The sequence below is a fragment of the Candoia aspera genome, chromosome 1 (genome assembly GCF_035149785.1).
Source record: "Candoia aspera isolate rCanAsp1 chromosome 1, rCanAsp1.hap2, whole genome shotgun sequence".
Classification (NCBI taxonomy): Eukaryota; Metazoa; Chordata; class Lepidosauria; order Squamata; family Boidae; genus Candoia; species Candoia aspera.
The window spans coordinates 67,333,122-67,355,744 of record NC_086153.1 but is presented as its reverse complement, the minus strand read 5'-3'; the positions used below and the strand labels follow the sequence as shown (position 1 = coordinate 67,355,744).

Genomic DNA, 22,623 nt, shown 5'->3' with positions numbered 1-22,623 from the left:
TGCATCTTCCTGGTATGACATATATCAGAATGAAGAATGTCAGTTTCACAAATAGCAGAAAGAGTACAGGACTATTTTTATATAAAAAATGGTCAGTTTCCATCAGACTTGAAAATTAAATAAATAATTTTTGCCCTCTTTTGGATTAATCACAAGTAGTTGGGCGTAGGTATCTCTCTTTAACCTTCAACTTAATGAAATGTTTCAGTGGATATGGCTAGGTTACTACAGCTATTGTGGAGGCTTACTTTTCCAATCTTTGCCTATTTAGATATGTAAGAGCTTACATCTAAAAAACCAAAGACACTTTCACTTGCTATTGAAGCATGCAAGTTACTACTGAGTTATTGCAGAAGTAAATTATTTCAGATTTCTGTTTTCAGTTCTGCTCTTGTGCTAACTTGCCAGCTTAGGTTCCAAGGTAGAGGCTGCGAGGAGAGTAATTATACTGATTGTGCAAAAGCTATGGTGTTGATAAGACAAGGGTGAGTGACAAACCTGCAGAGTCTTTAGAAAATAAACCTGTTATGCATCTTGTTCTTTTTAAGGAGAATTGTTTCTGTATTAAGAATATTCTTCTGCTTTGAAAGGCCAAAGCAGGTGGAATTGTCTAACCTACCATAACTGTTCTCAGAAAAGTAAGTGGGATTGGATGTGGTTAGTACTTTGATGGGAGATAAAATCTAGAGCTGCAGACTAGACTGAAAAGTAAAAAAAATAATTTTGAAAGAAAGAAATGGCTACTTTCATATTGTTGTTGCCCCAAATACATGTGTCAATGTGGTTGTTGCGAACTGAGCTTGTACTTGTGTTTTGAATATTCTTAAATTTTCCATTCTAAGTTTTTCTCTCTTCTCAGGATTATCAAACTTGGCTTGACCTTCGGGAGTTTGAAACTCGCATTGGAGAGCGCTACATTACCCATGAGAGTGATGATGCTCGCTGGGAAGAACATGCATATGAGCACCATCTTGTATATCCCAAACATTTCATTATGGCACCCAATCCAGATGATATGGAGGAAGATCCGTAATTCATTGGGAAAAGCATTTTAACTAAGTTCTGATACTTGGAGCAACTGATGCTTTTACTCTTCAGATGATTCAGCCTCCAAAGCCATGAAGGCAAGATCCTGGATCGCTTTGTGGATGGACATCTGGAAAGCGTCTTTATCACTCTGGTTTCTATTATGAGTGTGATCCAGCACTGAGTTAAAAGCCATGAAGTATTTGTGTAATATTGCCTTATTGGTACATCACAGTGATGTTACTGACAGCGTATGTGCACAGAGATGATGTATGAATTTTCTGAGGGTTTTTTTTTTTTTTTGTAATTTACACAGTAACAATTTTTAATGGTTTTCTAATGATCTATTTAGGCAAAGATACTATTTTCTGGTATTTAGATAACTTTTATTAGGAAACTGTAAAGAACCATGAACATATATGCCGTGACCAAAAACTAGAAGTGTGCAAAATTTTTCATTTTGAAATGTCTTGAGTGCAAAATTTCATGAAACTCTGCAAACATCCTGTTTCAAGTGCAGAGTTACTGTTTTGAATGGGAAACAGGTAGTTTTGAGTGTTTTGGCAGTGTTTTGAGCAGTTTTGCGCTGTTTGAAAGAAAATCTTTTGCATGCCTCTTCCTAAAACACTTGATTTTAAAGGCCCTTTTAACTGATTATTTGCAAGTGAACTGCATATACTTAGAAAAGCTGTAAAAATGATGGGAACCAATAATGCTGTTTGAGACCAAGATTTAACCGTGGAGGCATATAATTTAGTTAAACAGTCTATTAAGCTATGGAAATGCATAGTAGTAAAAGTACCTGAATAAAACACACACTGTACATGTACTGCAAGTGCAACAACAGGAGCTTAAATTGAAGTTCTGACAATGTGTTCTCATCTCTGCATATAGCTTTTTTGAATTGTGGGATTCATGGGGCAGTTTATTACCCAGGCACTCAAAAAGAAAAATGCTTTTGTTATTTTTCCACCTTTCTAGTTTTTAACTTTTCAGCAGGTTTGCAGACTTTCTCAGTGCAATTCTCTAAAAGATTAGATGCATCTAATATGAGAAAGCTTCAGCAGAACATAATGCAGTTATTTAATTTGAAAAGAATAGTTTCCTTTTGTTTTATATTGGTTCATCTGTCAGCCAAGCACTCCTAGTATCAGTTGCAGTGTTTCTCTAATATCCCAATTTCTGATAGTTTATAATTTATGAACCTTTTTTAGGATGATGGAAAGTAAAATTGAGTAAATTGCATCCTCATCAATTTATTGTATGCTCATCAGTAGTAACAGCCAGAATGATTTCATACAGAATGAAAAAAGCATTTTATTCATAGATTATTCTTTATCACTTAATAATTAGCAATAGAAAATGCAAGGGGCTGTACTGAAAAAGATTGAGGTGTTAAGAAATCACAAGGTAAAGTTTTCATGAGTTGAACTTGATTCCTCTGGACTACATGGACACATCCATATTTTCTTTGGGCAACAATATGGAAGTGGGTTGTCACTGCATCCTAACAAGATAGTTCTTTGACTTGTTAGTCTGGTCTACATCTCTTGGATTCCCTGGTGATCTCCCAAGTACCAGTAGGTCCGATCTTTAGCTTTTCTGAGATGAGCTAAAGTCAGCTAGATGCTGCCACTTGCTGCATTTGTGGCATTTTAAACTACTAAGTCTGTTTTGTGTGGTAATTACTAGGTTTTGCATTCATAAAGTGGGAACTATGCATATGTGGATATATCTTCTTCAGGTTTAAAAAACTGTAGTGTACGCCCTGTATATCAGTCCTTTGAGAGAAGCCAGATCAAGGAACAGACTCTTCAAGAATGTCTGGAACTGTTTTATTGATACAGGCTATAGTGACAGAATCTTGAGAGCCTATGTTTTCCCTTCCCTTCAGCTTATATTCCAGGGAGGTAAGGAGGAACCTGTTTCTAATATTTTCTTCACTTCACAGGTTGAAAACATGTTTTTCTAGCTGTTGCTGCATGGTTTCTCCAAGACCATCTCTGAGGCCCTCTACAATATGTTTCAGATAGGGAAGCTAGGACTTTATGGTCTGGTATACGAGGATTTGCATATAGATGGTTCTGTGTTGTTAAGGAAGTATTGGTCAGACACATTGCTGCTTGGGGGGGGCTGTTTAACAGATTTTGAGAGAGAACTGCATCTCTGCAGTTCTTCATCTTCATTGTATTGGTTTGATACAGTACTACTTGATTCTTAATTTGAAATCTTAAACACATTATCATGAACCCCCCCATATATGCACAAGTGAAAACCCTTATTGCATGATATGTCAAAAACACCATTTATTTGAATAAGCTAACCTATATGATTAATATTTTATGTTGACATGAACTGACCATAAGGAACTAGTATTTTGGCAGCAACTTGATCACAGACATACTAGGAAAACTGAACTTAATAATTTATAGTATTACATTAAAATGATTAAAGAATTCTATTAAAATGATTACTGCTTGTAGCCATTTATCCCTTATGAGTGCTGATAATTTCAAACTAAAGATTATAAAATTTAACATTATTACACTGAATTAAATTTAGCAAAGGAACTTCTTTCACCCGTAGAAATAGTATGTCTGTCTAGCCAAGTCTAGATGAAAAAAATTACTGCTGGTTCCAAAATGGTAATTGGGATTGTCCTTACTGTTGCAATATCAAGTTATCAACACACTTAACTCAGAATTAAATCTAGAAAAATGTATTTCTCTTTTCCAGCTATGGAACTAATTATAATTTGCCAACTGCTACCTTTGCCACACTAGATGTTAGAGTCAGTGCTGGAAAAAATATCCACTGCAGAGATGGAGATGATAAATATGTCTTGGTGAGTGCAGTGATTGAAAGCAAATATTCAAAAGTACTCCTAGACATGCTGGAAGTTGATTTGGAATATATAATTGAAACTATTCTCTTGTAGTCTGAATATGTCTGAGCAAGCTAAATCATAGCTTAATCTCTACTAGAACTGAAAGGATCCATTTTTCCCTGACTTTTTATAAACTTATGCCAAAACAGAATCAAAGATGTTCCCTGCAGTATTCATTAACAGGGCTATTGTATATGTCTCCTTAGAAATATATCCCACTGAGTTCAGTGTGACTTACTTCCAAGTGAGTATGTATAGAAAGCTCAGCAGCTATAATTTAAATAGCTGTAAGCCACTTCTAGAGAATGCATTGTACTTCATGTTAGGCCTCTTAGGTTATTCTTTTGTTTCAGGATAACAATGTTATATAGCAGTAGAACAAGAATACAAATGTTATTGGGGCCAAAGAAAAAAATAACTGGAAAGTTTCTACTCTATAATAGCTGTTACACATACTCTACAATAATAAAATTGTATAGCTAGGATTCTTAAACCATTCCTTTGAATGCCTAAAATACTACATCAAAGCTTTAAATCACTGAAAATTGGCATTTGTTGTTCCAAATGAATTTGTACCCAGTATTGCATCAGCATTAATATTTCTTTTTGAGATAAGTTGCATTCATTGAAAAATAGTGCTGTACTGATTCTAGAAGATACTTTAGTAAAACCTGTAGCCTCAAAAGACACTGTCAAGTACTTTTTATATTTTTATATATCCCATTTGTAAATATCCTCTAAGCTTGAAAATAAATTTTATTTCCCTACTGTTTTTTTTTCCATTGTCATATCTAAAAAAAGGCTCTTGCTCTAAGAGATCTATAGAAATATATTGTATTACAATGATTAGCATTACAGCCATTGTGTAGCTAGTTCAAATCTATGTTATGTGAAATTTGGTCCAAGTTCTAGATCTTTCCTTAAGCTTGCTAAGATGCATTATTGTAGTGAAAGAAAAGACAATAGCCAGTGATTTTTGTGATATTCTTGGCAATAGTTTGAAGCAAACTTGAGCTGCAACCTTTTGAACAGCCTCTGTTTAGCCAAGTCATGTTGAATGTTTTATTATTATAAGCATGATATAATAGTTGTGGAATCTAGGAAGGATTCCTCAGAAATTAGGACGGGCTGCTCATGTTCAAAGAGCAAGAAGGAGCCACTGCTTATTTTCTGTCCTGTTGAAATGAATTACACACCAGAAGCACATTAAGCGTTTATTACATCAAACCAGAACACAGAGCTGCTATTTACAGATGAAAAGGAGCTGGTACTGTTCCTCAATTTGTACTAATACTTTTTTCTGCAGACAACCTGCTTGCTTGTAGGTGTCTGTGCCATATAGGGGGGGTGCATGAGAGGTGTGGGTTGGGGAGGGTGCGCAAGGGTGTGTGTGAGAGGTGCGGGTTGGGGAGTGTGTGCAAGGGGGTGCACAAGAGGTGCAGCGTGGGTCAGGTGTGAGGCTGTGCATAAGACGCAGGTCATGGAGGATGCATAGGGGTGTGTGAATGGCTGGTGCAGTATGAGTGCAGAAGGGCTGGGGGAGGTGTGTGGGTTGGGGAGACTTACTCCAGTGACTTGTGATCATCCCTGCCAGCTTCCCCATTGACTTTCTGGGGAAGCCAGCAGAGAAGGTTATGTGATTGCAGGGTGCTGCAATTGGTTTAAGTGTGAACTAACTGCCAAGTGCCCAGATTGCGGGGATGCTGGGACGGCCAGAACTCCAAGGACCAGTTGTAACCACCATTCGTTCAGTGCCATCATAACTTCAAACCGTCACTGAACGAATGGTCTTAGGTCGAGGACTACTTGTACTGTTATTTGCATCACCATAAGAACTGGCAGTGAAAGTACCACAAAAAGTTGGAAATTCTCAATGGGGGATAAAAGAGCAAACTTTAATTATGAAACACTTTCACAGTACAGCATTATGCCAAGTTGCATTTTTTTCCATCTAAAACTCAACCCCCTCCCCACTTCAGCAGCACTGTTTTGTTTTTAATTTTACCAGATCAATGATTTCCTATGTTGGCTACATGCTACAGGGGAACGATCAAAGTCTTCCACAGTTAATGTAACTTAACTGTCTTCCTGATAGACTATTAGAATCTAGATTTTTACCATAGAACATACTCTGATTTGGGGTTCATTTCCATAAAAGTTCTCCAAAGCCAGCAACAGGTGATGAAAGTGAGTGCTCTGGCTTCATTAACTGATGTGAAGCCTTAAATCTGTAGTGAGGTAAAAGGGCAAAAAAATAAAAGTGTTCTCCCATTTTATCCATGAGCATTTGATAACCTTGAACAAGATGATTTCGAGTGACTGCATCATCAGCATTCTGCAGTAGTACCTACATTAAAAAAAAGAGATTATTTTCCCATCCCAAAATTCATTCCTTTCCTTTCCCAATCTGTGCATATTATGAAGTTTTAGATATGAGTTCTGTCTGTTGAGTAAAGATGCAAGAGTCAAAAGCAATGATTTAAAAGCCTTCCTAAACAAGAGAGCAGATATGGTGGTTAAGGTGCTGGACTAGAACCACGGAAACCCAGCTTCAGTCCACCTTCAGCCATAGAAACCCACTGGGTGCCACTCTCTCAGCCCAACCTACCTCACAGGGTTGCTGTTGTGGGGATAAAATGAAAGGGGATCCCTATGTAAGTTCCTTTGAGCTCTTGGGGAAAGCAGGATATAAATCTAATGAATAAATTACTTACAAAATTACTAGATTAGAGTAGCCCTTACCTGCAATCTAACATCAATTCCCATATTTTTCAAGAATTCCTTTTGCTTTAAAGGTCCCAAAGTGGCTACTCTTTTCTGTACCATTCTTCGCAAGTAACTGAAATCCACATCAGCAGTGAGGTCTGCTGTTCCTGGTGATAGTAACACATCATGAAGCTTATGACCACGGAATCCCTGAAAGTAATAGAAAAGAAAACATAAAACAGACAAATTCACCTATGTACCCTGTTAGGTTGAGGATGGTCCATTGTAATTGTTCTTGAAAGTGAGAGCCCTGATTATTTGCTACCCTATATCTGTCAGGGAATTAGAATTCTTGCATTATGTCTTTTTAAAAGAATGAATTATTTTCCAGACTTTGTTAAAGGATGACATATAACAAAGGACAAAATTACCCAACTCCTATTTTGGTTCAGTCTTCTCTAGAAAGGAAGCGGGTCCCTGGGCAATTGTGAAGATCTGGAATTTAGCTTGAGCCCAGTGAAACAAAGGGAGTAACTATGGGATGTGAATTATTTCTAATATTTAGGGCCTGGTGGATTGCATCCTAGGATATTAAACAAACTTGCTGGTGGTCTCATGAGATCTTTATTAATTATATTTGAGAAATCCTGGAGAATGATGAAGTAGCAGACAACAGAAGAGGTAAATGTCCCTCTTCAAAAACGGGGAAGAACAGTATCTATGGAAATACAGACCAGTCAGTCTGTATCGACCTGGGAAAATATAAAATAAATTGCAAGTGATTGCTGGTTAAGCGCTTGGAAACACACAATGCTCAGAAGTCACTGTGGATTTGGCAGTAACAAATCTTAGCAGACTAATCTTATTTCATTTTCTTACTAGTAACTCCTTATCCTTGTTGTGGATGTAGTATATCTTGATTTCAGCAAAGCATGTGACAAATTAGCCTTGACATTATTTAATAGCAGCCTAATATGTCTTTCTTGATGGCGTGTCTATAAAATGAATCTATAGCTCGCTCAACAATCATACTCCAAGAAATTAATTGCTGGTTCTTCATAATGAGTGAAGTATCAGGCAGACCAAACTAGCAGGTAGCTCTTCAAAGACTTGGATGAATACAGATACAAACTAAAATTTCATTGGTGTATTGGAACAGCAGACATAAAATACAGCTGACAGTCCCTGAGATGTGGGGAGAGAGCTACAGAATTTATACCCAATCATACTTCACATCCTGCATGTTCTTATAGAGCATGAAGTCTTAGACTGGCTTTTTCCACACACTCTGGCCTGTCCATTGGAGACAATTAAATGTTTACATTTTCTCCATCCCTCCTTTCCTCCTAGATAGTTGTCACAGGCTGGGCTGGGAAACCTTTCACAGTCAGAGCCCTGACATAGGTATGAAATTAGATGCCACAAAGCTCAGTCCTTAACCCATACTCTCCTTGTACAGGAAGAGGAGAAATAATGCTTATCAAATTTGCAGATGGCACAGTACTGACTTGGACAGCTAGTACTCTAGAAGACAGAAATAACATTTAAAAAGATCTTGATAAGTTAGCAAAATGGGCTAAAATAATAGAATGAAACTTAACAGACAAATGCTAATGTATGCACTTAAGAAACAGGAAAAAATGCAGAGGCATAAGAATAAGGAATCCCTGGACTGGGAACACTGTGTGTAAAACAGTATCTTAAAATTGCGACTGATCACAAGCTGAATAGAATCAGCAATGTGCCATAGCTGCCAAAAAAGCAAATAGAAGTATAGTTTCTAAATTATGGGATATTAATTCCATTGTATTTTGCAATGGTCAGACTCCGTCTCAGTTCTGCACACATTGCTTTATTAAATATTCAAAGAAATTGCAACAGGTACAATAAAAGGCAATGACAATAGGTAGGGAATGGAAGCTGAATCTCACAAGGACAGGTTGCAGGATCTCAGTATGTTTAACTGCATGAAAAGAAAACAGGGTGATGAGAAAGCATTCTCCGAGCACCAGAAGAGGTACTGCATAGAAAAGTCAACACACGGTCTCTGTCATCCCAGAGCACAAGGCATGTTCTTAAGTTACACATTCTAGTTGAATATTAGCAAAAACTAATGATAAGAGCAGTTTGACAGTGGAACCAATTACTGAGGGAATTGGTCAACTGCCTTTAACTGGATTAATTTAAGCAGAAGTTGGACAGCCATCTGTTGTGGAGGCACTAGTGTTTTGTACTGAGCAGAAAGTTGCAGATGATGGCCTAAATGGCCCCTTCCAGTTCTATGATTTTTATTTTAAAAGGATGTAACTTTTCTTTCAATATGAATGACTTGTAACAGAGTGTAATAAATTTGAATACTGTAGGTAGGAAAAGAAACTTCTGCCAGTTTGTCCCTCTCCCTCCCTCTGCCACCCAACTGAAATCCACACATTCAAACTACAATGAAGTTACATGAATCAACTTACTCGGAAAGTATCGGTTTTGGTTCCATCATGACCATAATCTACAATCAATGCTGCTCCCCCATTGTTTTCAACATTAGAAGCAAGCTTCTGGATGATGACACCAGCGTCAGGACATACTTCCACATGATCTCTGGATTCCTGGTCCTAATACAGAATTTAACTATAGGTGTTGAAACGACCATGATATCATGTTGCAATATACAACTTGTACAAAGGACAGTCTATAATGGAAACTTGAATTTTTGAATTATTACTCCCTGCAAAGCATCATGTTTATAAGGGAACATGAGTGTTTCAACAGAACTGCAATTTCTAGAAAGCTTTAGAAGACCTTATAGCAATGAATAAATCACATAAACACGGTCTTAGTATAAGATACCTGGAAGTCTTAAAAAGTTAACTCTTATGCATATGTTGACTAAACTAGAACAAATATATGACATCAGTTTTAATTTAATTGTATTAAATATTTTGATTAAATCAAGGTGACAAGCTTAACGTTTTGCTCTTGAAGCAAATAGACCATTACTGCTTTTCTAAAAACAAACAAAAAAGGAATATTGAACATCTAGTTCTATCTGATGTAGCTTTTCCATACAATGTTATGACAAGAGAGATGCATAAAATAGAAGCTTAAAAGAATTTACAACAGTTATGACCACTTCAATTAAATACATTTTAAAGGATGGTCTTGAACTATCATACAATTGCAGTATGATTTTGAAAGAAAAACCCACCAGATTATGTAGCTTAGAAATACAATTAAAATAATCAGAAATTTACATGTATGAAGACTTTTGAGGCAGGAGTGGCAGATGGTGCAAGGACAAATCGCAGCTTATCAGAAGCTTCTGGATCAATATCAACCAACAACTCACGCCATCCATTTTCTGTTTTCTGTTAATTGAAAAGGAAAAATAGATTACTATGGATTTATTGAATAAGTATACTTATTATCAGTCTGATGAAGCTTGTTTAAAACATGAATCTTGGATTAAAAAATCTAATAATCTTTAATTTTGCCGTTAAGTGAAACTTTTTAAGGACTAACATTGGAAGTTTTTCATTTTCACCAACTTGTATCATGTAGCGTATCTCCAGCTCCATATTTAGATTAACAATAAAACTTCATACACCAAGTTAAGTTTAATTGCATAATTAGAAGTATTTTTTTAAAATGTGCCTATATGCACAGCTACTAGGGACGCGGTGGCGCTGCAGGTTAAACCGCTGAGCTGGCCGATCAGAAGGTCGGCGGTTCAAATCCGCATGACAGGGTGAGCTCCCGTTGCTAGTCCCAGCTCCTGCCAACCTAGCAGTTCGAAAACATGCAAATGTGAGTAGATTAATAGGTACCACTTCAGTGGGCAGGTAACGGCGTTCCGTTTAGTCATGCCGGCCACATGACCACGGAAGTGTCTACGGACAAACGCCGGCTCTTCGGCTTTGAAATGGAGATGAGCACCGCCCCCTAGAGTTGGACACGACTGGACTTAATGTCAAGGGAAACCTTTACCTTTACCTATATGCACAGCTAAAAGCAGCATCTCTGAAGTGGGTTGTACTGCAGATCATGAAAACCTAAACTATAATAAAATGTAATAAAGATCTTGGTTTTTATAGTACAATTTTTTTGAGGGGGTTCTATTAGGCAAGTCTTCATTCTCAAATTTTTGTCTGAAAACTAGTCCCAATTAAAGAACAGTTGATCTCAGAAATTCCAGAATTAGGAAACTGGCAACTAATCAAACTGTTATTAGCTGTCTGGAAACAGGTTTTATAGTAGTCTTCAGCAACACCATGCTCCAAATATGGATATGTGAATGGTCATGCAATGTTTCCCTTCCCCTTTCAAATCAAGTAAAAAAATCTGTTTTTCTTTGCAGCTTTAGGTAATCCCACCTATCCCTACCAGAGTAATGAAAAAATATTCTGTATGTGAACTGCTAGAAGTAATACACACTACAGTTACTTAGCAGGTGTTGTGAAGATTCAGCTTGCATTCACAAGACTGCAGCCTCCTTGCCAGCTTTCCTGCCAGATAAACTCAAAGTCCACATTCACTCATCACTGGCCTGGAATTTTCATCTGCACTAGGGGCAGTGGCATGCCTTGGGTCACTTACAAAGTCAGATTACCCAAGTTTTGCCCTTTTAAAAGAAAGACAGAATTATGTACTGAGGTTAGGTAAAAGAAAGAAATAACATTGCTTTCCTAAGCCTCTGATATAAGGTTGTAATTTATAAGAATCTAGAATATGGAGGGAAACAAACAGGAAATGTTTGCTATACTGATCAGTTTGTCTTTAAGAATTGATAAGTTTAGTTAGAAATATTGTGTATGATTACTTTTTTATTCTGGATGTGTGCTGCTATTTAAACTTTAATGTCTGTAGCAGTGTTTCTCAACCTTGGCACGTGGCGGAGGAATTCTGGGAGTTGAAGTCCACACATCTTAAAGTTGCCAAGGTTGAGAAACATTGGTCTGCAGTATCCATTGTTTGTTTTTATATATACTGTATTACTTACACACACACACACACAGTATATATATAATTTTTATTAAAAAGGAAGATAAAAACTAATACAAACTGATATAAAGTAAGAAAAGGAAAAGAAAAGAAAAATCAAAGAGAAAGCTAAACATGCAAGAAAGGAAAAGAAAGGAAAAGAAAAATAGAAAAAAGATACAAAGTAGCAGCTTCCGATCTTCTTGACAGCAGTTGTAAGTACAATTATAAATTTACCTCTTACTCTATGTTACAACATAACTCTCTTCTTTCTGTAATCTATCCTGTCTAATCATCAAAACCATAAATCATAAGTTCATTGCTTTTTTCTGTTTTACACAAAAAGTCTATAAGGGTGTAGTATCCATTGTTTCTATACAAAGTCAGTCACTGCATGTCTTTATGTAACTTGGAATCTCTTAACATCAGAGCTGCCTCTAAATAGGAACAAGCTACCATTATCTTGTGGATTGCTGGGTCTTGCTTAAATGTCTTCACTGTTTGAAAGCGGAAACTTCATGAGGGATCATTCTAAAAGACATCTCTTTCTATATCTGAAGTTGATCAAATCCTGGATTGAGTACAGAAACATAGCAAATTTGCTTTGAATGTCAAGTGACATACTTCAAAATTTATAAGATAAGCTAGTACTGATACTAAGAAAAGAGGGAAACATCTGCTGCTGCCACGGGAAAATGATGTAATTGATTTTGTCTTTCCTTCTCCTGCATTTGTGATTATGCATAGGGCTTCTCAAATTCATCTGCTGTGGTTCTGTGGAATCTGCTGTGTAATTCACAAAGTGTGATAATTCCACTACTCTTTTACGCTTTTGTAACTTATGTAATAAATAAATTTATAAGGTTATAGTGTCACTTGGAATATGTGCCAATACTATATTTGTAAGTTTATATATTTTACATTATATTACAGAATACAATTTCTTATATGCAATTATATAATGGAAAAGAAAAGTTCTCAATGAACATGTGACTTTTTTCCTATTTGCAAATAGTGTTACATTAATCCATTCCTCATGGAATTTATTGTAACGGCTTTCTTAAGGTAAAAATTATCCCATAACTATATTAATGCAGTCAATATTACTACCAAAAAACCCAGCAAATACTATTAAAAAACTGAACAATTTTTAATGCAAATCTAATGGTAATATGTGATTGTACCTGAAATTTATGAATAGGCAGAGCATCAAGAAATTCATGTGCTAAATAAAAACTGTTGCCTGGGGGAGAAAAAAAAAGTATCAATCAAAATGACAATGTCTCCATTTTTGTAACAACTGCATGAGTAGCCAAAATATTTCTTAGGAACTGTTGAATGAATGGTCCATTTGAGCTAGATCATGGGTCAAAAATTATGATTTTAGTGTAGTACTCAATTATATTTCATTATCTGTTGCAGGAGGAACTGCTTTTGTCATTTTACCTTACCAAGAAAACTGCATGGACAGATGAGAAACAATGACTTGATTTCTGGAGAGAATCTTTCTATCTTGGTGGTCATTAAGTGTTGATACCAACTTGACACCTTAATGGATCAAGGCTACTGGGTAAATTTGGTTATATACAACAATAAAACAGGCTTGATAGAAAATGTATGCAAATGCAAGGGCTACTACAGGCTTAACATTTCCCAAAATACTTTTTAAATACAAAACGAAGATCTACTATAAAACTATGTTTACAGATATAAACAATGGACTCTTTCAAGGGTTTAACTGGATATTTTGAATGCAACATTTTGCTCATTAAGGCCAAACCACAGCTACATGTACCTTAACTCTAGATTATCTCCCTTCATTGCAAAATTTATCTTAATTCTAATGAAAGAGCTAATAATTATTGATTAATATATTTAAAAAAGCAATAAATGAACAAGTTCTTACCTTCTGGCACTTCATTCAAATTTCTATACCAGAAAATTGGTATTCCAGTCTTACTAATTCCATGCATATATGCACTGGAGCTCTCTGGCAACTTGACTTTTTCTTTTGTCAGTACTGATGCCTGCATCTCACTTAATTTCGGACTGACTTCCACCAAATGAATAGAAATTTCACAGTTAGCAAGTAAGGAGCTCAGCTGAGTAAAAACCTATGAGCATAGAGAATACTGTTAGAGCTTCTCTCTCCCTCTCCTTCTCCCCACACGCTCTAAATTGGATTTGGAAATAAAAAGAATCCAACAGTATTTATCAGTTAGTTGGATAAATCCCTTCCTTTTCAAATTCATTAGCTGCCCTTTCAAATGCTTAAGAAAAATGACACACTAGGTAAACCACAACAGAGAGAAATATATACTGTTTTGCAAGCTAAGAAGCAAAAAATGGAACTTCAGAGTGAAAGGTCCAAGATTGTGTAAACACACAATTGTACTGCTTTACGTTAAATCAGGGTGCATAGTCTGAGCATCCAAAGCTACACAGATTATCTGAAAGCTTTGGATATGGTCTTAAGAGCTCTGCCAAAAATTGCCAGCAAATTGTAATTTTTAATATGGCAAAGGGGGAAAATGCTTAAATCAGTGGGGAATAATTTGGAATTGGGTGGCACCAAATTGAATAAATAATCTCATTACGTGGCTTTGAATTAATTTAATTTTTTGCCCTTTTCCTACTTATTTCTTTCTCCAAGCTTTGCCTATTCTTGGAAATGTAGCACAACATGCTAAATACCCCATTAGCCTCGGTGCCCGCCACTCCACCCCAGTTGTATGCCATTGAGATAAACCTCCTAGATAGCATACAATAGTCAGTGGAATTTCTACAATCTGATTCTTATTTTGCATTAAAAAAGAAATGAATAAAAAATAAGTAATTAACATATAGCTAAGTACAAGACTGACACTTAAACAGTTGAACAAATACACAAAATTGGAAGATGCTTTTACTTTTCTTCTGCTTTTCTAAATTTTGAAATGCTGTTTTCTGATCCAATAATGAGACAAAATATGTATGTTGGGGTAAACGATGTGTAAAAGGTATATAATAAGGTAAGAGCTTACAAAACATGCACATTAAGAAAACAGTCTTTATAAATGCATAGAAATTTGTGGGTGCATGAAAGTAAGTTTATATTTTTGTGCCAGCTTAAAAAATTGCAAACTGATGTAGAACTGGAAGGAATGAACTTATGTTTGAAAAATTGGATCATAAAAAGTCATAATGAGCAGACTTGTTCATCACTACCCAGTACTGTACATAAAAAGGCTGCTTTTACTTACCCTTAAAATATCACTTATAAGACTACCTCTACCTGGGCCCAGTTCCACCAGCTGAAATTTTGGAGATTTTCCTGTAGCCATCCATTCACTAACAAACCAAATACCCATTAACTGAAGAAAAGAAAAAAAAGAGGGTTTTTTTAAATACTAAAACTGAACTTATTTATAAATTGAGTGGTGCATGTGGCTATGTATATATGTTTGTATAATATATACAGCATATAGTGGAACTGTCACTTCTTGTGACTATTTGTGACTATTTCTATTAGCATAGCTTAAAACCTCATTTGCCTTTACTTTGCTTTAGAGGAAATTTCACTGAACTTAGTGACACTGAGAACGTATCTTGGAAATACAAGCATATACTTGCACTGCAGGTTATAATTTACACATCCTAACGATTATATTAAACTTTCTTAAGTAGAACTTGAACAGAACATTTTTATCACCAGTGAAATTTAGATCTCAGCAAAAGTATTAGATGAAGTAGTTACTTTATATTAGTGCATGGAGCTTTTTTGTTTAGATGTACTCAGAGTGGTCCACAACAGAACAGCAATATGACAGGAATATAAAAAATTACATTACCAATTCATGCCAAAATATTTAAATAGAAATTCAAACAGGAGATTATAACATTAAAATATAAGAAATTCCAAATTAATTAGAAGATAGCAGTTACAAAACACAATGTTCTCAAAAACTGTTAAACTACTTAGGCCCAGAATCAAATAAGATAAAAGAATTCTAGTATATTCAGACATTTAGTAAATATAATTTATAATCTATAATCAGCAACCAGTTCTTCAAAGTGCCAACTGCAGGAACTAGCCAGAGTTCTTATAAATGACAAGATAAGAAGCGCTAGGTTATAAGCGTTAAGAGATATAGGACCAAGAAAAAGCAGTTTTCTTTGTTAAGTTGGCAAGCCTTTCGAAATTGATTTTGTTCCTTTATTGCTTTGCCCTTTATCTTAAATGCTTATAACTTACATAAGCATGTACATGGAAAAAACAACTGTACTTTTTAAAGCTACCTCTCCAAAAATTTGACTTATTTCAGGTGAAGTAACAAAATCTCCCTTTTCTCCAAACATATCTTGATGCATATAGTACCCCTGTGGGAAAAGAAAAAAAGAAAAAATTAAATATTATTTAATATTTGCAACTCTTTCCATCTCACTCAAATTCTTAATCCTTGATTATATTCCTCTGCTAGTCTACTTTAATTCAGAATTTTTGTAACAACTCTCTAAGAAGTTGTTACATGAAGAAAACATGAAGGGTTCCTCTCTTTGCAATATAATTTATCAAACAAAAATGGGAATATGAAATGATGCAATACGGATTTGCTGCAATGTAAAAATAAGGCCTGAGATGAGAAAAGAAAACTGGAAAATATTCATAGTTTAAAATGAGAAAGGGCTGTTTATTTTGGTAGAAGAGAAGAAACAAGCAGGGATTCTTTGAGATATTGTGGACATGATATCCAAAAAGACAGCAGGGTTTTTCTACTACAGTAACTGTATATAAGCGACTTAAGTTACATTGTTGTTGGTTTAATATATATATTACATTGGATATGCTTTTTCTTTCTCACCATCATCATGGTAGAAACCATCCATCCCATTTTATTAGTTATACGTTTGGGCAAAGCAATTTCATTTCTCATTTTCTTGAACTTAGGGTGAGAGAAAGCAACCTGGCATCAGTAATAGTTAAGCTAATAGGCAAGGGCAATGTGAAAAGGAAACAACTTTATCACTACCTGGAAATGGAAGAATGGGGTGTGCAGCTGAGTACATGTTAAGATCATGCAGTGATGCATGGAACTGAGAAGCAATTTATCAGGATCAGATCAGATGGGGAGTGGAGGACGCCAACCAGAGGTAAGAGTGTTAGTGCCATGTGGTAAGTCATATTTGACTCAACAACCTAAGAGATCAATGATGTGGAAAGCTCTGCTGGCAAAGGATAAAAAGAAGAAGCAGTACAAGTTTCTGCTGGAAGATCCCATAATCTGGACCCTCATCTGTGCTCTGTAGCTCTCCCTCCTGAACCAGGTTGAACTCAGCCAAATCTACCGTAGGCAGGAGGTATGTAAGTGGGTATGAGTGGGTGAATATATGCTTAGATTACAAACTTTGAAATCAATAAAATGTTATTGTTGCTGAATCTTGGTCATGTGTTGCTCACTGCATAAGGTTAGGGTATCTCTCTGGAGATGGCAAGGAACAAGTTTTAAACTTGACTTTAAGGGAAACCAAGCATTGTCTCATAGGAACTAGTAGGAACTAATATTATCCAACATTTGCTAATTAGAGGATTTCTGCTTACCACAACATCAGTAAGACTTTGGGAATGGAAATTATATTTGTGTCTATAAATGCATTTGTTGTAGCATGGTATGCTTAAGGATGGGGAAGCAGAATAGCCTAATCTTTCAAATAAGCTTGATCAACAAGAATAAACAGTCAGATGAGATGTCGCAACAGCACACACACACAACGAAATGCACATAGGGAGAGTTGTACTTTAGTGTAGCAAAAAAGTTGGGAGTGAAAGCAACATTTTTTTCCTATGGCTGAAATTCTGCTTCCAACTTCTGCCCCAGTACAAGCTGAACAGAAATTATCTTTCTCTGTAGCAGAAAGACAACTTTGAAAAAAGCAACAATTAATGGAACATGAAGAAATTTTGAGTGTTTCTCTCTTCCTTGAACACTCCTATGCTGAAAATGGCAGCCTTTCTTACCAACCACAACCTGCTTTATCTACAGAACAAATAAAAATATGTACTAAATTATGAGCTTGAAATGGTTAAATAAAAGTACTAGATTTTTAAAAAGGTTTGATTTATATAAAAAATTAGAGTTTTAATTCCAAAAAGCTGACTCCTACACATTTAATAGTATCACTGATCATACCTTCAGTGGATTTGTCAAAACTTCCCGCATATATTCAGCAACTGTAATAGGACCAGTTGATTTTATTTTCATTATGAGATGCTTCATCATTGGAGTCATGGGGCTATTGTCTATCACTTTATTTTCTGAACTAAAATGCTGGCATCTCAATACAGTGGAACAACCTGCATAAAAAGAAGCATGACATATCCTCAAATAATCAATTTTAATAAATATGTGAAATACTTAAGTCATTTTTTCAAGCTATTCATTTTTATAAGTTATTCAAATGGTATTTGAAGAACTTGAAACTTCACAGGGACTAAACTAATATTTACTTAATTTAATTTTGTGCAACATTCAGGCAATTGATCAGCCCTTTTAGAATGTTCCTTCCTCTTTTTTATTGTGCTTTTTTATTAGCTTCTGGCTTATTTTAATGAATATGTGCTGTTTCTGCTATTGTTTAATACGATAGAATAACTAACACTGTACCAAAAGGTGGCATCCAAGGCATCTAATCTAAACAAGTCCATATCCTCCTTATTCTCTTGCAGATTTGGATGATCTGAATGAGCTTTCTGTAGACAGTCTCTATCACAGGGCTGACTAAATTCCCCAAGCTAGCTACTAGCTCTTTAGGCTGGTTTACCTCAAAGTTGTTATGAAGATACAACTGTACATCACTGAGCTTGCAGGTGAAAGTCAGGATATACATCTAATAAAATTATTTAATAAAGTTAAATAACCAGCCACAGGTACCCCATCACATGCTGGTGATACATACAATTAAGTACTAAAAGTTTGTGGAGCACTGTTGTTTTCAAGACCTTCCTGAATTTCAAGGAAAGACTATTACAAAGGAAAAGGGTTACAGTACAGTTGAAAAGCACTGCATTAGTGTCATGTTCATCGTTCCAATGGTTTGAATACATCGTAACGTTTCACATGTCACTCTCCTGTTCCGTGTCTGTCATTTGCGGGGAGGGGAATTTCAGGCGTGCCAGGCTGTAATCTCCTTGCTGTTCTGCAGGAATGTATGTTTGGGTTATGACATGTCTTCAAGGTTACTTTCCCAGGCCGATGTGTGACGGTTGCCAACACCTGGGAGGGGGTGGTTGCTATGGTGGGGCGAGGGGCGGGATTGGGTTTGAAGCAAGGGTATTTAGTTTGTATTTGGCGCGCTTTTGCTCATTCTCAGCTTTCTCTGTATTTGCATACTATTCCTTTAATAAATCAGTTATCTTTAAGCCCGAGCTTGTGAGACTGAGTATTTGGGTTTAGGCAATCATTACATAAAGCTGAGAATCATAATGAAATTTTCCGCTAGCCCCCATCCAAGCCTTTGGTGAAGGGGAGAGCTAGCGATGACTTTAACAATGGATGGACGAATCGGGGCGCAACAGCGCTCCAGCGGGGACGGCGTGGCGGAAGCTCGGTCGGGGCTAGCTCATGCCACCTGGAGACCCCAATACCCCACGTTTCCGGAGGTGGAATTCGCTGATCGGCGGGTCAGGCCGCAACGGGCAGAGTCGCGGGGGAGCGACCTCAGCGCGGTGGCCGGTAGCGATGTTCCGGAGTCGGGGATGGGTTTGGAGGTGGAGAGCGGCGCCCCGGTGTGGTCCCCGGAGTGGCTGGCATCCTTGATGGCCCAGGCTGGGACGCGGCGTGGCTGCATGGTTCCGGCGAAGGAGGGCGGCACATCGGCATTTTCGTTGGAGTGGTGGGTGTTCCTGCTGACCGAAGCCGAGCTGCGGTGCGAGCGCTCGGAGGCGCAGCGGGACTGGATGAGGAACTTCCTGTGGCTGGAGATGGCGCTGCTCCACGGGATGCAAGCGCGGCAGGAGAGAGCCATCGTTCCTGCCTGTGTCAGCGCCAAGAAGGGTGCGGCCTCGAGGGGCCTGGGCTGCGTGGAGAGCGGCGGCGGTCGGGCGGGATGCAGCGGAGAGGCCGAGGTGAGACAGCCCGCCTTGGGGCCTGAGGAAGAAGGCGACGCATTCATCGCACTGAGGGCGGAGGAGGTGGACCCACCGAGCGAGGCTGGCGATCAGCGAGAAATCCTGGATTTCGGGCGAGATAGGGGTGGGTTTCAGGGCTTTGTTTGCTGGAAGCATGTCCCTCCGGACTGAGTGGAGGGGCGGGGCTCTGTGGTTTGCTTTAGCATTCTCATGCTGTTTAGCCTTTTGCATTTATATGCTGTTTAACCACTGTAACCTGTTCCTTGCGTTTTGTCATGATCGCAATGTTCAATGCTAATATCTGCATCGTGAAAATTTTCATGCCAATGCTTAGATCTTGTGTAGAGATGAATGGGAGCGTTTCACATGTGGATTCTTTGATGCGTGTCTTCCTATGTATAGGTGCTGATGCGTGTCCCACACTGTAAAATCACTTAGCCCGTCTTTATTCTGCCTAGCCGCATGAACTTGCTGCTTAGTTTAGTTTCTTTAAGGGGGGCGATATGTCATGTTCATCGTTCCAATGGTTTGAATACATCGTAACGTTTCACATGTCACTCTCCTGTTCCGTGTCTGTCATTTGCGGGGAGGGGAATTTCAGGCGTGCCAGGCTGTAATCTCCTTGCTGTTCTGCAGGAATGTATGTTTGGGTTATGACATGTCTTCAAGGTTACTTTCCCAGGCCGATGTGTGACGGTTGCCAACACCTGGGAGGGGGTGGTTGCTATGGTGGGGCGAGGGGCGGGATTGGGTTTGAAGCAAGGGTATTTAGTTTGTATTTGGCGCGCTTTTGCTCATTCTCAGCTTTCTCTGTATTTGCATACTATTCCTTTAATAAATCAGTTATCTTTAAGCCCGAGCTTGTGAGACTGAGTATTTGGGTTTAGGCAATCATTACAATTAGGCTTCCCACCATGGACATCCCAAACAGGCAGATCCTAAGTATCCTTTCCCCATGTAGCAGAGCAGTAAGTTATACATGGAGGAGAGGGTCCTGGAGGTATCTGGGAGCATGGGAATCTTCAGGGGTTTGCAAGTATTGTACATAACTGCAGCATTTATCTTACAGTGTCATTCTGTGCATAGTATCATAGCAGTTTGTTACAGATGCTGTTTCTGGGAGCCAAGCCATAGAGTCTTTATAGGTTAAGACCAGCACTATGCAGTAATGAGTGGCAAGGGAAAATGGATAGCTTTTAGAAAGGCCTCAACGACTGTCCAACCTGAACATGGGCAGTCTACACAGAATTCTAAAAAGCAGGAATGTCTGTGTGTAAGTCTACATTGTAGCTGTGACAAAACAGTGAGTTTTTTGGACAGATGTGTGGTATAACTCATTCTGAGCTTAATTTGGGATAGATGCAGATCCTTTCAGATCTTGCTGCCATCATCTAAAATGACAAGTTTACAGCTTGTATATTGAAATTTAAACCTACGTTGGTGTTGCCTGCCTCTCTTACATGTCCTTTTCTGGTAGAACTGCATCTTAAATGTAGGAGGAACAGCATTATATTCTGTCTTGTTTACCCAAAAGTCAAGTTGATTATAACCAATTAAAACTTTATTTACTAGTAACATAGTATAAACAGATAATACAGATATAAACTGTTTAAAGGAAACTACTCTACTCTTAATTACAGACAGACTGTTCAGCTCCTCACAAAATTTTCTTTTCCCCCAGTGCTCTGATTATTTTCCTTTTCCTTGGTCCACTATCTCTATTATTTTCTGTTTTCTCTCTCTCCAAGTTTTCTTAGCTTTCTAGCTGCCTTTCTTATAAGGTACTGCTCAGATAATTCTCAGCTTACATTCTAGCAAAGCAACAAAATACCTTTCATCACAGTAGCCACAATCCATAACACCCAGTGACAATTAATGTTCCGGGCCATTTCCATTTATTTCTGTTTTACCGTACAGTACAGGATCCAAATTCTCAGCGCGGAATCGCGAAAAGCCCAGCCTCCAACTAAGTTCCAATTCCGCTGAACAGCTGCACTAGCCTAACCTTGAAAAGGCCTATTCCAAATATGACAGGCTAAGGTGCCATTAATGTTACTCAGGCGGTACTTTATTTACACCCGCAGTAAAATTAAAAAGCAATTACATAATCATGAAACTACAGTTTCTTCAAACCCATTAAGCTATAATTCTCATCACCTCACAGAATGGCGGGCTTAATCATACTGACTGCAGAGAGATATCGTCCACCACATTAAAAAGGAGCAGCTGGGGAAGCTGGCTAGATAGAAGCACCCACCAGCTATTGTTATGCACAACAATCAGCTATTGCTGATACTACAAAAAACCAAGCAGGATCGGACTTGGCTGGTAGTTTCACCGATTCAAGGAGACTTCACACTCCTTTAGTTTGAGGAACAGCACCTTGCAAGAGAACCGGTGCATAGCAAGCTAGCGAGCCCAGCTTGCGCTCACGGAAACTCCAGCCTACTATAATTTAAAGTTGTAAATGGGCACATTTATTTGACAGTATACAGCATCGAGCTCCATAAGACTTACTTCGGGATAAAGGGATATAGATTTGCGCAGTCTGGCGGGTCAAGTGAGCAGGCAAGCCCCTAGCGCTGCTCTTGCTCCTAGGGAAACTGACGGAGCGTTTGCACCGCGCGCCAAAGCGCGCGGTTTGCAAAATAGTATACCCTGGAAGCACGAGCCGCATGCCTACCCTCTCACCCTTGTCAGCCTTTCGTCCCCGCGCAAGTCCTGGCAGCTCAATAAAAAGGCTCTCCCTTAAATAACCAAGTCGATCTACAGTCGAGGTCACAGTTGTTCTACACATATTCTTAGGCAACCAAGACTGTTTCTCCCGATATGTTTCCGAAGCCAGAAATGCTTAATTATCGGTCATTAATTCACTATTTATCTTCCAAGCCCTTTCCCTTGAGAGGTTGAGCCTCACTGTTTCCCG

At 37.8% G+C, this 22,623-nt stretch overlaps 2 protein-coding genes across 3 annotated transcripts in view; one reads left to right on the top strand and one right to left on the bottom strand.

The window, feature by feature from the left end:
• PRKD3 (protein kinase D3) overlaps positions 1-4,681 on the top strand; it is a 44,434-nt gene extending 39,753 nt beyond the window's left edge. The window contains exon 18 of the mRNA XM_063305867.1: positions 860-4,681. Within this exon, the coding sequence (XP_063161937.1) occupies positions 860-1,033 (174 nt within the window). The 3' untranslated portion in view covers positions 1,034-4,681. The remainder of the gene's footprint in view (positions 1-859) is intronic.
• A 1,106-nt stretch (positions 4,682-5,787) lies between these two features.
• On the bottom strand, positions 5,788-22,579 carry NDUFAF7 (NADH:ubiquinone oxidoreductase complex assembly factor 7). 2 transcript variants are annotated; one of them, XM_063305962.1, is made up of 10 exons: positions 22,215-22,579; positions 17,761-17,924; positions 15,872-15,952; positions 14,836-14,946; positions 13,500-13,707; positions 12,778-12,836; positions 9,868-9,981; positions 9,085-9,228; positions 6,656-6,829; positions 5,788-6,260 (listed from the first exon to the last, which is right to left on the bottom strand). In XM_063305962.1, the coding sequence occupies exons 1-10, from the start codon at positions 22,492-22,494 to the stop codon at positions 6,057-6,059; spliced, it is 1,539 nt and encodes a 512-aa protein (XP_063162032.1). In that variant the 5' UTR covers positions 22,495-22,579; the 3' UTR covers positions 5,788-6,056. The 2 variants fall into 2 exon arrangements, with proteins under 2 accessions (XP_063162032.1, XP_063162042.1); XM_063305972.1 differs by having other exon boundaries at positions 22,389-22,577.
• Positions 22,580-22,623: the final 44 nt, after the last annotated feature.